At 37.9% G+C, this 16,572-nt stretch overlaps 1 protein-coding gene across 1 annotated transcript in view; it reads left to right on the forward strand.

Moving 5' to 3' along the window:
• PNLIPRP3 (pancreatic lipase related protein 3) overlaps positions 1 to 10,953 on the forward strand; it is a 62,244-nt gene extending 51,291 nt beyond the window's left edge. The window contains 4 exon segments of the mRNA XM_082407856.1: positions 467 to 578; positions 1,686 to 1,853; positions 2,138 to 2,153; positions 2,157 to 10,953. Coding sequence (XP_082263982.1) covers positions 467 to 578; positions 1,686 to 1,853; positions 2,138 to 2,153; positions 2,157 to 2,201 — 341 coding nt within the window. The 3' untranslated portion in view covers positions 2,202 to 10,953.
• The last annotated feature ends 5,619 nt before the right edge of the window (positions 10,954 to 16,572 follow it).

Below are 16,572 nucleotides of genomic sequence, written 5' to 3' on the forward strand. Positions count from 1 at the left end.
CATAGCCCTGCAGGAGAGGAAGGGACAGTTTACTTTGCCTCTAATTCATTTTAAAAGCACAGACCTTATTGCTCAATAGGTTTTCTAGATTTTTTTCTGGATTAGTTGTCAAACTATGGCAAATTAAAACTTGGCTACAGAAAGCATACATGCCACAGAATACAAATTTAATGGATGAGAAAAGACACACACATTTTCTTAAAGTTATAAAAATGTCTGGAAAATTAAAGAATTTTCTTTAAAAAATATTGTTAAGCTATTTACATTTACAAAATCAAAATGTGAATGTTTATGTTTTTTAAAATGTAATTTCTCACCAAATTCACTCGAGCTATATAAAGTTGTATTTTTTCATGGACGTGAACAGCCCTGTTCCACTTTAACCTTGAAAGTTGTATTTACATTAAAGTAGCCAGGATGTCATGCTTTCCGTGTGTTTTTAACCCTTCTTTCTCTTTATTTCCAGGTTGGAGGCACAAATTGTCTGTCAAACTTGATGGAAACAATGTCACTCAAGGAAGCATATTTCTCCGTGTAGGTGGAACAACAGAGAAGACAGGGGAGTTTGGGGTTGTCAGGCAGGTAAGGACGAGGACCTGGCAGGTAACAGTGCTGCACTCAGTTCTCGTGTTCGTCTGGCTCAGTAAGGCTCAGTCTTTTCTTTTCCTACAATACCACCAGCTATCTTGTTATAGTTAACTTTTCTTTTTACTATATATTTTCCAAATATAAAATAGAAATCATAATATCTACAGTTCCAGCTACAAGCAGAAAACGTTAGGAAATGATAACATGAAAATACAGATCTAACTAATAAAGCAAGGGGGAAAAAATTGACAGGAAACAAAATATATTTTTAATCCAGTCCATTAATGTTATACAAATTTGGGTAGATCTCTTTTATTTTTATAGATTCCATGCAAATTAAGACATTTATATAAATTGCCAAATTTCTAATAAGCTCTCTAAGTAGTACCCACAGATATATGATATGTGCTGGGACAGTCAAAGGTAGGAGCCTTTGACTCCTCATGGAGCCTACCTTCCAGTTAGAGGAGACAGACAATACATTAACAAAGGAATAAGGAAATAGCAGCAATAAAGAAATCTCATCTGCTCTAATTTTGGCATGCATAAAATATGCCTTATGTCTCAAGACAATCTACTTCTCTCTGCTCTATTTCCACACTCACCAAAATATCTTTTTTATCATTAGTTTGGTTACCCAATTCTTTCATACAGATGAAGAAGGTACCAGGGAAAGGGTAGGAGAACATCTTGGTTAATAAAAAGGAAGCATTTCACCATTGTGAGCTGATAAACAGGCTTCTAGTTCTTATATGAGTTTTGTGTGAATTTAGTCTATCATTGGTAATTTAATCATTTCCTGGTGTCAATAAAATCTAGTTTCTGATGCCACAGAGCCAAGACCAGATCTTTTATTATGGAGTACTCCTGCCCTAAAAATCACCTAGTCAAGCTTCGCATTTACCTCACCCTTTTTTCAAGCTTCAGACTCATGCTATTCTGAGAGGCTGACCAAAGTGAATGGAAAGAATAAATCTACTATAAGCAAATGCCAGGAAATGAAACTTTCTCTTCCATGGTACACACAGATGTTGTCTTCAACTTCAGCATTGTGAATACCCAGTGCAAGCTTATGAGTTTTATTTTTCTCTTTACAGTGGAACACTGAAACCAGGCATGACTTATACAAATTTAATTGATGCAGACATTAACATTGGAAACATTGCAAGTATTGAGTTCATTTGGAAGGAACTTTCATTTGAACATTCTCAGAATAAGCTGGGAGCAGAAATGGTGATAGATATATCTGGAAAATATGGATATGAGTAAGTCTTACTTTTTCCTCTGCCCTTTCAAACATAGTTTAAACTTTACAAATGACATTTAAAATCCATATATAATTTGAAATTTGAAAATAGTATAAAAATCTGTGCCCTTGAAAGTTTGCAATTAAAGGAAATAAAAATTATTTAAGAAACCAATACTATATTTGTGAAAGTGTTTATAAAATAGTTACTACTCATTAAATTAGAAGACCTACCTATGTCTTCCACCCCACCTACCCTGGAATCATATTAATATCCTCTTTTTTCCCCTTTAAATTTTTCAGATCTGCCTTCTGTAGCTAGAACCTTGTAGGACCTAATATTGCCCAGATCCTGAAACCATGCTAATTCCAGATATAATCTCGATGGATTTATTTAATGGGAGCAATGGAAAAATTAAGCTGGTATCCAGACCAAACTTGGCCCTTGTAAATGAGATAGAAAGGTACAGTTGCCTTTTTTCTATATAGAATGTTTTTCTTATTGACAAGCTTTTATCTGTCCCTTAAAACCAGACTGAGCCCTGGGATTCTGGGTATCAGTGACAAAATAGAGCTGAGTTAGTATTTCCCTGAATAAGAGGAGGTGTTACAAGTAGGGTGATGTAAACTCATCAGAAAATGAGCCTCTGTCTGGTTGAGTGTTTGAAGTACATTTAGAGTATTTCCAGGTGGAATAATCATTGTTCTAAAATGATTTGAAGAATATTTACTATGTTGTTAAACCTCGCTAAGGCAAATTATGTCTATAGTTCATGATGTATAGTAGATGATAACCCTGTGGGTTGATACATCTATCGATTAATAATAAAAACTAATGAGAACGCATTAGTATTTGCAAGGTGTTCCTTGGTCTTCAGGGAGTGTGTGAGGTAAGAGAGATTTTGGAACTTATCTATGATGTATGTATCAGTTAGTAATGGGCCCTGAGGATCATCAGCCCCTTCTTCTAGAAACCCCCTACCACAGAATTACTCATCTCCCTGGGCCTTGAAGGTCCTGTTGCAAATTTTTATTTAACCTAAAAGCAGCATTTCATTTCTAAAGCCCTTGACTAACCCTTTGTGTTTATAATAACAATATTGTAATATTTAAATGTGTCATTTGTGTTTTTTCTTTTATTTTGCTTCAATTTCGTCTAATTCAGTTGTCCTCATCCAGTGAAAATAAAAGATGAGTGTTTTTATTTGTTCTGTTCTCCATCACTGGGCTCAGTGTTTGGCCCATAGCACTGTGCTATGAATATTGTTGAAAAGAAATGATGACAGATACTCTGCAGAGGGTTTCTTGATTCTCCTTGTGCCTTGTTGCCAACTGAACCTTAAGAAGAGACCCATGGGTGTACATGAACTTGAGTTGTGGCAGAAAGCAGAGAACAAAGTGGGGTGACCCTCCCGCTGAGCAAGGAGGAGATAGAAGGTGGATTGGAGAGCAAGGCTTAGTGGAAGGAGGAGAGGAGATAAGGCTGTGTTTGGCATGATCCGGCTGAGCATCCTACCTCCCTGGTGCCATATCAGCCTGAGGCCCGCGCCAGCCCAGGAACAGGGAGGCCACGAAGAGCCCTGTAGGAGGGTCTGAACCCTACTGAGTAACCGCATCACAGCCCCAGTACTCCTGAGCAACCTGGCAGTGGAGTTGGCCCATGGCTCTGGGGGATGGAAACGTCCTGTTAGAGCAGCTGCCCCGAGCCTGCACTGCTCTCTGCTCAGCCTTTCTTCCTTTCGGGAGGGGCTGCCAACTGGGAGGAGGAATTATGAATCAGGATGCTGCCCTAGGCTCTGTGTGTCCTGGCTTGCTTCCTTGTTCGAGGTGTCTCTGGGCTGGCTCTTTCTAAGCTTGAAAAGACAAATTGGACTCACTTAACTTCTGGGAACCCTATTTTAATAAACTATAGACTTTCTGTCCCATTGTTCTTAATATCTGTCCCCTTTTTTGCATTATAAGAATGTCATATGAAAAATAGTGCATGAGCTATCCAGGCAGATCTGAAAGTTCAAGGTGACAACATTATTTTCTGTGTGTATTGCTGCCTAGGAAAGCTCTTAAAAAAATGATTCCCTTGCTCTCTGAGTGCCCTGCGTTACTATAGCAGAGTATTGGGGGCAAAGGCTGTTAGGAAATTCTTCTGCTTCTTGAGCGAACTGCCCTTAATGCTGAAAAGTGACTTCCAATCCCATTAGCCATCACTTTCTCCACTGCCCATTGCCATCGGTTCACACTCGTACCTCATCATCACAGTACCCACAAATGCCCTCCTCTAAACTTGCACATGGAAGCATCCCCCTCTTGGACCACAACTGCTTTCCCTTCAGGCCGACGGAGTGAACTTCTCAGACCTTGCGACTTCTGTTCCATTAGCTTTCTACTTTCTTGAAACCCACCAACCCATTTCCTTTCACACCCAGCTTAAGTTGCATGATAATTTAGTTTAGTAATAATGCCTATTAACACCCTAAACTCCCTTTTTTTGCATCCTGTTGGGCAAAACCTCAACCTGAGCACACCCAGTGTTCCTCTTCCTCTAGGCCAGCACTCAAATAGTTGAGGGCTACTGGGACAGTCATGTCTCAGAGAAGACATGTATAACTATAAATTGATCATCAACACTGTCCTGAAATTCTACCTGTTTTTTGGTTTTTTGTTTATTTGTTTGTTTTTCGCTTTTTAACACCTCTTACCCCAAACTCTCCACTTACTTTATACAGAAAACAGAGGTCATCAGAGAGAAAATCTCTCCTCTTTTTAATCCAAACATGTCAATTACTTACAGCTGCATCCATTTTATCCTTTTTCTTTCTAATAAGGAAGCTGCCCCTTCTCCCACCCAAGGCCAATGCCTGCCTCTGTGCACTGGATCTCACTCTCTCTAGCCTTCTTGGGAATCCTATCCTATTGGTTACATTTTCTTTCCTTTGCACATTCAAGCTCTCATTGCTTTAGATTTTTTAAAGTCTAAGTCTCTCCCATTGGGGGAAAAAAGTCATTCTCAACCCTGTTTTCCCCTTTAGTCTCATCTGACCTGAAAATAGCTCTCACTCACGTTTCCAGTGACTGCCAGGTACGAAGCTGAATGGGAAGTTTTACTCATTTATTCCATCCCTCAACAGAATTCAGCACTGTTTTTTCTTTTTACTTTCTGTTGTAGAAATTTTCAAATATTCACAGCAGCAGAGAAATTGGTTAAATAGAACTCCCAAGAACTTGTCAGTGAGTTAAATGATTTTCAGATTTTGCCAATTCTATAAGTGTGTCCACAAACACACACTCCCTGTTTTTGTTTTGTTTGTTTGTTTTTGCTGAACTATTTTAAACCAGATCCTACGTGTGATACCATCTCTCCCATTTACACATCAGTATGAATCTCTAAACAATAAATTTGTTGAACATAATCATAATATCTATTTTAACAATAATTTTTAAATGAATTTAAGGTTAACCAAAAGAATTAACCATAATTCTTTAATATCATCTTACATTCAATTTGTTTTTAAATCTCCCAGATTGTCTGAAAAAGCTCTTACGGCAGTTGGTTTGTTTAAATTGGGATCCAAGCAAGATCCACAAATTGCATATGATTAACATGTCCCTAAGTCTCTTTTCATCTATAACAGTACCCCTCCCCCTTCTTCCACACCAGTTGTTAAATAAACCAGGTTACTTGTCCTGTAAAATTTCTCACATTCAACTGATGGGATCCCCTTGGTATCATTTAGTACATTCTTCTCTCCTGTGTATTTCCTGTAAACTAGTACTTTTGTCGGGACACTTGATGGGATTCCGGTTCCTGTCTGCTGGGCAGTGAGGATTGACCCCCTCCATGTGAGATGGGTAATTTCTGCACCTTACTTACAGCTCTCAAGTTAACTGGTGATCTTTTATTCATTCAAAGGATTATGTATGTAATCACTTTATAAATTTGAAAGGGTAATACCAGTTAGAGTTGTAGGTAAAACAAAATACTGACTGGCTTCAAATCTAGTTGCTAAATGGCAGGCTAAGAGGAGAAAGGTGACTTGAAGAAGGTTTACTAGGGTTTGTGCTCCAGGAAGATTGGAGGAAAGGGGCAAATTGTGTAAAGATCCAATTACAGAAGAGGCATTGAACTCTGCACTATGGCTAGGGCTGGAGGAGGTGGATCATAAATATTCCTGCAGAAGTTGAGGAAAATTCAGATACCTGGTGGAGTTGTGTGTCTGTTTCCCCAGGCTCCTCAGATCAGAGTGAAAAATAGAAATTCCCTGCTTAACAGAGCCATCAGGTTGTGTTGACTCTGCAGCTCTTCAGAACAAGCAGTGTGTCTCAGGAACAGAAGTATAATTTATGTCAAGTTATTGTTTCTCAGCCTTTTAAAACCTAAGCTCATGTTAGATAAACATAAAAATCTTATGTTCCTCCTGGGGTCTTTACTCCTACATTTGGGAAAATCAATCTTTTTTCATATACCCTCTGGCCAAAAAGATTTCAAAAATCTTTACTTTCTGCAGATTGTGTAATAAAAATGATAGGTGTGTTTTGTGTTATGTTTTGTTATTTTTTTCCCCTCAAATACATACTTATAATACCAGATGGGCTTCTTTATTTTACACATGATTCTCTAAGAGTTCTGCTCTAAATGATTTAAGTCTTATACTCAGGAGAGTGGAGTCTTTCTATTAGATTTCACTCCAATATGAGAGAATGTCTGAATGTCTATATAGACTGGGCCAAGAATTTTGGTAAATGTTTTGTCCCATATACAGTCCATTTTCAAAGTTTGAGTTTTGCAAATATTTAACCTTTACAGAGTCATATATCTTTCTTTTCTTTTCGGAGGCTTTTTTTCATTCATTCATTTAAAAAACATTTATTGCGTTACCCTTATGTGCCAGGCATTGTGCTAAGTCATAGGGTATATGAAAAACAAGAGATAGTCCTTGCTCTTGAGGTACACATAGCATTGCAGAGGACACAGGAAAATAAATCCTTGATTATAATACATCATGACAAGGACTGTGATAGAAGCAGGCACAGGGGTGAGAGTGGCATAGAGAAGAGCCAGCTTACTCAACTACTCTCACACCTTCATCCTTCACTCACTGATAATGATAAAGAGAGAGAGCCGTAGGTTTTCATTTCTTAATTCTGTGGTTGCCATACATACTGTTATAAGAGATTCCATTTTGGAATTCAGTGTACTTTATTTTTCCATTACCTGTGGTCCTGGAGAAACAGAACTGACATTTCTCTGAAACATTCACACATACATCTATTCATCAAGGATCTACTGATTGTCAACTGTGGCCAGAGGAGCAATAATTTCCTTGAGGGTCCCAGGAAGAGGGAGCAAAGGCCATGCCCAATAGATTTAGGATGATGCTAACCAGAGCATGACTAATCCACTCATCTTGGGCTCGTGTAAGACACAGTCCAGTGGTCCTAACGGCATCAACTGCAGAGCAATGCCTATGCATCATGAAGACAGATGCAATTACCAAACTTCAATCCATCATTTAGAAATAACCACAGCAAACCTAAAATTTAAAATAACTTAAGGCTAGAGATTTGTGTGTGGAGATGAGAATACCACTTAAAAGTAAGGGAAACACCATTTTTCCCAGACTTTTACCTTGAAGAGCATGTGGGCAGCAGGTGATGCCTCTGGACGCTGTTCATTAATATGAGCTAAGACTCTCAAGCTCTTTGGTTAAATAAGAATTCTATTCAAATCATAATACCTCATGCAAGAGTGAGAAAAAGGAAGTGTTAGTGATTCCCTTCTGGATTAAAATGAAAAGATATGCACACTTGTAGCTTCTGGAAAGCAGAAAGGAATTTAAATTTTATCTCCACAACAAAACATTTTTAAGTCAACCAGTCAAAATTAGACCTTTCACAGGATGAGGTTTACTTTCATGGGATATAACATCACCATCTAAAGTCCAGGTGTTTGACTAACATTTTCATTATACACAATGCCATTTGCTTTTTCTCCGAAGCTGCAGGGGAAAATGCAACATTTTTCCTGTATTATTTGCAGAGGTTTCTTTTACCAGCACTTACGAAGCCTTGTGGATTTTCAAGGGCAAAAACTGTAATTCTATTGGTTATCACAAAGAGAAAGACAAGCCCAAGGAGTCCAAAACACACAAGTTGGAAAAAGAACACTGTAGAAAACAAATGGAATATGGGACACATACTATTTTGTACCAACAATGCAGATGATGTTTTCTGAAATCTCAGAAACAGAAGGTTATTTCTTTTCGAACTTTCAAAATATCTTAAAATTTAATGTAGTGAATGTAGAGCACGGAATTGTGAATTGGAGGTCTGGTTCTGATTCCAGAATCAATTAACACAGTGAACTCAGGCAAATAATTTCACTTTGGGCCCCAGCATGTCCACCTATAAAACAAAGATCATATGTATGATTTCTGAGATTGCTTTCTCATTCTGAAATCCTTCGGCTAATTAGGTGAGGGTATGTATATATAAATGAGTGGATAGATGGGTGAATCAATCAATTAAAAATAAAATTTGGATTTTCTTGTGTGTTCATAATTCTTCCCAACCATATAATGCTGTCATTAGGGATCTATATGTTTTTATGATGTACATTGATTGTCCCTAATACATTCATGTTTCTTAAAGTTTGATTTGTCTTTTTATTGTGGAAAGCCTTGCTTACTTGAGTTTAATATATTATTTATTAAGCTGCCCTCTAGTGGAAGAATGAGCATATTGTGTCATCCAGTGACAGCTTAATAATCAACAAACTACTGTACAACACTGTATGAATTTTTAATGAATCAAACCTCAGTGCTATATGCAGTGAAATTTTTAGTTCTCAAGATCTCAATATATCACTCTGGTTAAGTTCCCTTTAAATTCTGATTTGGAACCAATCTTGAAATTTAAGAATAACAACACATGTAAAGGTAGAATATCATTTTAAAAACTTCCCCCATCATTGAATTGTTGCTCTTGGAGGAACAGTGTGCATTGGGTTATAAAACATAGAGGACGATTTGTTCACCCAATGCATGAATTACATCAGTAAAGGAGGAGAAGTTTTGGGTCCCGGACTCTTTGCTGGTTTGCTGTTGATTTCCCCCAGCACACGTTTCAGGTGGGACAGGGACTGTGCCTGTGGAACCGAGAAGGTGAGCACTAACTATAGTAGTGATGGTCCAACTTCACAGAATGTCTAGCGTGTGGGAGCAGAATGGGCACACGTTGTGGTGTTCTTCAGTTATCTGTCATCAGGTTATATAAGAACTTAGAAGTCTTACTCACTAGCCTCTGTTTCAGTGTAATTGCTGTTGGTGTAGTAATCAATAAAGATATTTCTCTCCAGAGACTGAACTTTCCCCTTTGTTGAACAGCACCCAACAGTGTGTGAACACAACATTTAAGCTCTGTCCACAAGCCAATTTAACACAACTAACTGGTCAGTTTTGTTTTTAAAAAGTGACGAGCATTTTAGTCAAGCAACAAAGTTGATTTTTTTAAATAGAATTTTACCAGTTATTGATTCAATTTTAATATATCAATGCACCAATTCATCCAACATATAACATTGGTTGTATGTATAGACAGTGTTATGGAGAAAATAGTTAGAAAGGATTGGTTCAAGGTGACGTAGTTGAAGGACGTGCACTCACTCCCTCTTGCAAGAGCACCGGAATCACAACTAACTGCTGAGCAATCATTGACAGGAGGACACTGGAACTCACTAAAAAAGATTCCCCACATCCAAAGACAAAGGAGAAGCCGCAATGAGACAGTAGGAGGAGCACAATCACAATAAAATCAAATCCCATAACCACTGGGTGGGTGACTCACAAACTGGAGAACAGTTATACCACAGAAGTCCACCCACTGGAGTAAAGGTTCTGAGCCCCATGCCAGGCTTCCCAACCTGGGGGTTTGGGAATGGGAGGAGGAATTCCCAGAGAATCAGACTTTGAAGGCTAGTGGGATTTGATTGCAGGACTTCGACAGGACTGGGGGAAACAGAGACTCCACACAAAGTAGTGTGCACATCAGGACCCAGAGGGAAGGAACAGTGACCCCATAGGAGACTGAACCAGACCTACCTGCTAGTGTTGGAGGGTCTCCTGCAGAGGCTGGGAATGGCTGTGGCTAACCATGGGGACAAGGACACTGGCAGCAGAAGTTCGGGAAGCACTCCTTGGCATGAAACCTCCCAGAGTCTGCCATTAGCCCCACCAAAGAGCCTGTAGCCTCTAGTGCTGGGTTGCCTCAGGCCAAACAACCAACAGGGAGGGAACCCAGCCCCACCAACCAGCAGACAAGCAGATTAAAGTTTTACTGAGCTCCGCCCACCAGAGCAACACCCAGCTCTACCCACCACCAGTCCCTCCCATCAGGAAGCTTGCACAAAACTCTTAGATAGCCTCATCCACCAGAGGGCAGACAGCAGAAGCAAGAAGAACTACAATCCTGCAGCCTATGGAACAAAAACCACATTCACATAAAGATAGACAAAATGAAAAGGCAAAGGACTATGTACCAGATGAAGGAACAAGATAAAACCCCAGAAAAACAACTAAATGAAGTGGAGACAGGCAACCATCCAGAAAAAGAATTCGGAATAATGATAGTGAAGATGATCAAGGACCTTGGAAAAAGAATGCAGGCAAAGAGAAGATGCAAGAAGTGTTTAACAAAGACCTAGAAGAATTAAAGAACAAACAAACAGAGATGAACAATACAATAACTGAAATGAAAAATACACTAGAAGGAATCAATAGCAGAATAACTGAGGAAGAAGAACGGATAAGTGACCTGGAAGACAGAATGGTGGAACTCACTGCTGCAGAACAGAATAAAGAAAAAAGAATGAAAAGAAATGAAGACAGCCTAAGAGACCTCTGGGACAACATTAAATGCACCAACATGCACATTATGGGGTTCCAGAAGGAGAAGAGAGAGAGAAAGGACCTGAGAAAATATTTGAAGAGATTATAGTCAAAAACTTCCCTAACTTGGGAAAGGAAATAGCCACCCAAGTCCAGAGAGTGCAGAGAATCCAAGGCAGGATAAACCCAAGGAGAAACATGCCGAGGCACATAGTAATCAAATTGACAAGAATTAAAGACAAACAACAAACAAGGGAACTCCCATAAGGTTAACAGCTGATTTCTCAGCAGAAACTCTACAAGCCAAAAGGGAGTGACACGATATATTTAAAGTGATGAAAGGAAAAAATCTACAACCAAGATTACTCTACCTGGCAAGGATCTCATTCGTATTCGATGGAGAAATCAAAAGCTTTACAGAAAAGCAAAAGCTAAGAGGATTCAGCACCACCAAAACAGCTGTACAATAAATACTAAAGGAACTTCTCTAAGTGAGAAGCAGACGAGAAGAAAAGGACCTATAGAAACAAACCCAAAACAATTAAGAAAATCATGATAGGAACATACATATTGATAATTGCCTTAAATGTGAATGGATTAAATGCTCCAACCAAAAGACACAGGCTCGCTGAATGGATACAAAAACAAGACCCATATATGTGCTGTCTACAAGAGACCTGCTTCAGACCTAGGGACACATACAGACTGAAAGTGAGGGTATGGAAAAAGATATTCCATGCAAAGGGAAATCAAAGAAAGCTGGAGTAGCAATAATCATATCAGATAAAATAGACTTTAAAATAAAGAATGTTACAAGAGACAAGGAAGGATACTACATAATGATCAAGGGATCAATCCAAGAAGAAGATATAACAATGATAAATATATATGCACCCAACATAGGAGCACGTCAATACATAAGGCAAAAGCTAATAGCTATAAAAGAGGAAATTGACAGTAACACAATAATAGTGGGGGACTTTAACACCTCACTTACACCAATGGACAGATCATCCAGATAGAAAATTAATAAGGAAACACAAGATTTAAATGACACAATAGACCAGATAGATTTAATTGATATTTATAGGACATTCCATCCAAAAACAGCAGATTACACTTTCTTCTCAAGTGCGCACAGAACATTCTCCAGGACAGATCACATCTTGGATCACAAATCAAGCCTCGGTAAATTTAAGAAAACTGAAATCATATCAAACATCTTTTTCAACCACAACACTATGAGATTAGAAATAAATTATAGGGAAAAAAACGTTAAAAACACAAACACATGGAGGCTAAACAACACGTTACTAAATAACCAAGAGATCACTGACGAAATCAAAGAGGAAATCAAAAAGTACCTAGAGACAAATTACAATGAAAACACAACAATCCAAAACCTATGGGATGCAGCAAAAGCAGTTCTAAGAGGGAATCTTATAGAATAAAATTATTTATTAGAACTTTATAGAATAAAATTACTTCTTATTCTCAAGAAATAAGAAAAATCTCAAATAAACAATCTAACCTTACACCTAAAGGAACTAGCGGAAGAAGAACAAAAAAACCCCAAAGTTAGTAGAAGGAAAGAAATCAAAAAGATCAGAGCAGAAATAAATGAAATAGAAACAAAGAGCAAAGATCAATAAAACTAAAAGCTGGTTCTTTGAGAAGATAAACAAAATTGATAAACCATTAGCCAGACTTATCAAGAAAAAGAGGGAGAGGACTCAAAGCAATAAAATTAGAAATGAAAAAGGAGAAATTACAATGGACACTGCAGAAATGCAAAGCATCATAAGAGACTACTACAAGCAGCTCTATGCCAATAAAGTGGACAACCTGGAAGAAATGGACAAATTCTTAGAAAGGTATAAACTTCCAAGACTGAACCAGGAAAAAAAAAGAAAATATGAACAGACTAATCACAGGTAATGAAATTGAAACTGTGATTAAAAATCTTCCAACAAACAAAAGTCCAGGACGAGATGGCTTCACAGGTGAATTCCATCAAACCTTTAGAGAAGAGCTAACACCCATCCTTCTCAAACTCTTCCAAAAAATTGCAGAGGAAGGAACACTCCCAAACTCATTCTACGAGGCCACCATCACCCTGATACCAAAACCAGACAAAGACACTACAAAAAAAGAAAATTACAGACCAATATCATTGATGAATATAGATGCAAAAGTCCTCAACAAAATACTAGCAAACAGAATCCAACAACACATTAAAAGGATCATACACCATGATCAAGTGGGATTTATCCCAGGGATGCAAGGACTCTTCAATATATGCAAATCAATCAATGTGATACACCATATTAACAAATTGAAGAATAAAAACCATATGATCATCTCAATAGATGCAGAAAAAGCTTTTGACAAAATTCAACACCTATTTATGATAAAAACTCTCCAGAAAGTGGGCATAGAGGGAACCTACCTCAACCATAATAAAGGCCATATATGACAGACCCACAGCAAACATCATTCTCAATGGTGAAAAACTGAAAGCATTTCCTCTAAGATCAGGAACAAGACAAGGATGTCCACTCTTGCCACTATTATTCAACATAGTTTTGGAAGGCCTAGTCACGGCAATCACAGGAGAAAAAGAAATAAAAGGAATCAAACTGGAAAAGCAGAAGTAAAACTGTCACTGTTTGCAGATGACATGATACTATACATAGAGAATCCTAAAGATGCCACTAGAAAACTACTAGAGCTAATCAATGAATTTGGTAAAGTTGTAGGATACAAAATTAATGCACAGAAATCTCTTGCATTCCTATACCCTAACAACGAAAGATCAGAAAGAGAAATTGAGGAAACAATCCCATTCACCATTGCAACAAAAAGAATAAAATACCTAGGAATAAACCTACCTAAGGAGGTAAAAGACCTGTACTCAGAAAACTATAAGACACTGATGAAAGAAATCAAAGATGACACAAACATATGGAGAGATATACCATGTTCTTGGATTGGAAGAATCAATATTGTGAAAATGACTATACTACCCAAAGCAATCTACAGGTTCAATGCAATCCCTATCAAATTACCAATGGCATTTTTTACAGAACTAGAACAAAAAATCTTAAAATTTGTATGGAGATACCAAAGACCCCAAATAACCAAAGCAATCTTGAGGGAAAAAAACGGAGCTGGAGGAATCAGACTCCCTGACTTCAGACTATACTACAAAGCTACAGTAATCAAGACAATATGGTACTGGCACAAAAACAGAAATATAGATCAATGGAACAGGATAGAAAGCCCAGAGATAAACCCACGCACCTATGGTCAACTAATCTATGACAAAGGTGGCAAGGATATACAATGGAGAAAAGACAGTCTCTTCAATAAGTGGTGCTGGGAAAACTGGACAGCTACATGTAAAAGAATGAAATTAGAACACTCCCTAACACCAGACACAAAAATAAACTCAAAATGTAGTAAAGACCTAAATGTAAGACCAGACACTGTAAAACTCTTAGAGGAAAACATAGGAAGAACACTCTTTGACATAAATCACAGCAAGATCTTTTTTGACCCACCTCCTAGAATAATGGAAATAAAAACAAAAATAAACAAATGGGACCTAATGAAACTTAAAAGCTTTTGCACAGCAAAGGAAACTACAAACAAGACGAAAAGACAACCCTCAGAATGGGAGAAAATATTTGCAAATGAATCAACGGGCAAAGGATTAATCTCCAAAATATATAAACAGCTCATGCAGTTCAATATTAAAAAAACAAAAAACCCTATTAAAAATGGGCAGAAGGCCTAAATAGATATTTCTCCAAAGAAGACATACAGATGGCCAAGAGGCACATGAAAAGCTGCTCAACACCACTAATTATTAGAGAAATGCAAATCAAAACTACAATGAGGTATCACCTCACACCAGTTAGAATGGGCATCATCAGAAAATCTACAAACAACAAATGCTGGAGAGGGTGTGAGAGAAGGGAACCCTCTTGCACTGTTGGTGGGAATGTAAATCGATACAGCCACTATGGAGAATAGTATGGAGGTTCCTTATAAAACTAAAAATAGAATTACCATATGACCCAGCAATCCCACGACTAGGCATATACCCAGAGAAAACCATAATTCAAAAAGACACATGCACCCCAATGTTCACTGCAGCACTATTTACAATAGCCAGGTCATGGAAGTAACCTAAATGCCCATCAACAGACGAATGAATGGATAAAGAAGAAGTGGTACATATATACAATGGAGTATTACTCAGTCATAAAAAGGAACAAAATTGGGTCATTTGTAGAGACATGGATGGACTTGGAGACTGTCATACAGAGTGAAGTAAGTCAGAAAGAGAAAAACAAATATTGTATATTAACTCATACATGTGGAATCTAGAAAAATGGTACAGATGAACCAGTTCGCAAGGCAGAAATAGAGACACAGACGCAGAGAACAAACGTATGCACACCAAGGGGGGGAAAGTGGGTGTAGGGGGGGTGGTGGGATGAATTGGGAGATTGGGTTTGACATATATATATACTTATATGTATAAAATAGATAACTAATAAGAGCCTGCTGTATACATAAATAAATAAATTCAAAAAAAAAGTTAGAGATATGGTAACTTGAATGTCACAGGGTTAAACAACTACCTTGATTAGTGTTTTATAGGGCAACATTTGATGTGGTTTCTGTAATAACTCTTTAGGTTAAATTTAGATTACTTCTCCCAGCAAAATGACAAGTCAGTTCTATGACAACTGATTTTAAAGTTAGAAGCATTCCATTTTTATGTAACTATGGAAAAATGCTATGATTAATGAATCTTTGAGCTGCTGATACTTCTTGCATTGAATGGGGCAAAACCCTGCCATCTCTTTGTAGCTCTTGTCGTCGGAGTGACTCATGTTTCAGGGGTTCTCTGCATCTTTAATCCTCACACTTTATGTCCTCTCCTTCTGTGGTTCACTCCATTGACGACAGGCTGGTCTGCCACACTACTGGAGAGGTTAGAAGGAGGATAAATGGGGCTGGTGGGTGAATCACATGTTGGTAGAAACAGTGAAAGCTGGAAAACTACACTTTATGTACACGGTGTAACCCAGGTCACCGTATAGGATAGAAGCCCCCAGGAGAGGGACTGCCATGGTTTGCTTTCATTTAAGTTATTTTAATTGAAATAAACATACATACAAGAAAGTACACAAATCCGAAATGTACAGCTCAATGTATTTTTTCAAAGTCAACACACCTATGTAAAGTTTTTTTAAAAGAACAGTAATGACATTACAGAAATCTCCTTTGTGCTCCTCTCAATCATTACAAATTACTAATTACTAATAAGGTAACCACTACTCTGATTTCTATTACCATAGGTTAGTGTTGCTTGTTTTTCTTAATTTGATACAAATGGGATCATGCAGCATTTATTCATTCTCAGTTTGGCCAACGTTATGTCTATTGTTGCAAATAGCAATAGTTTGATCTTTTTCAGTGTTGTGTAGAATTCTTTGGCATGACTATTTATCTATCCATTCTACAGTTGGTGGACACTTAGGTTGTTTCTAGTTTGAAGCTATTTGCAAATAATGCTTCTATGAATATTTTTGTATGTATGAATATTTTTGAGTGTATATTCTGTGTGCATTGTTTCAAGTATAAACCTAGGAATGGACTTGCAGATTCACGAAGTGTGCACACACTCAGCTTTGCTAGGAACCACCGGGAAGCTCTGCAGGGGAGTGCAGCCATTCACACTGCTATCAGCATGGGAGAGTTCTTTTTGCCTCCACATCCTCAGCACACTTGGTATTGGCAGTCCTTCTGTCAATAATTTAGCCATTCTGGTGAGTGTGTAGT

Source organism: Balaenoptera borealis (assembly GCF_965194805.1).
Source record: "Balaenoptera borealis genome assembly, chromosome: 10".
Lineage (NCBI taxonomy): Eukaryota > Metazoa > Chordata > Mammalia > Artiodactyla > Balaenopteridae > Balaenoptera > Balaenoptera borealis.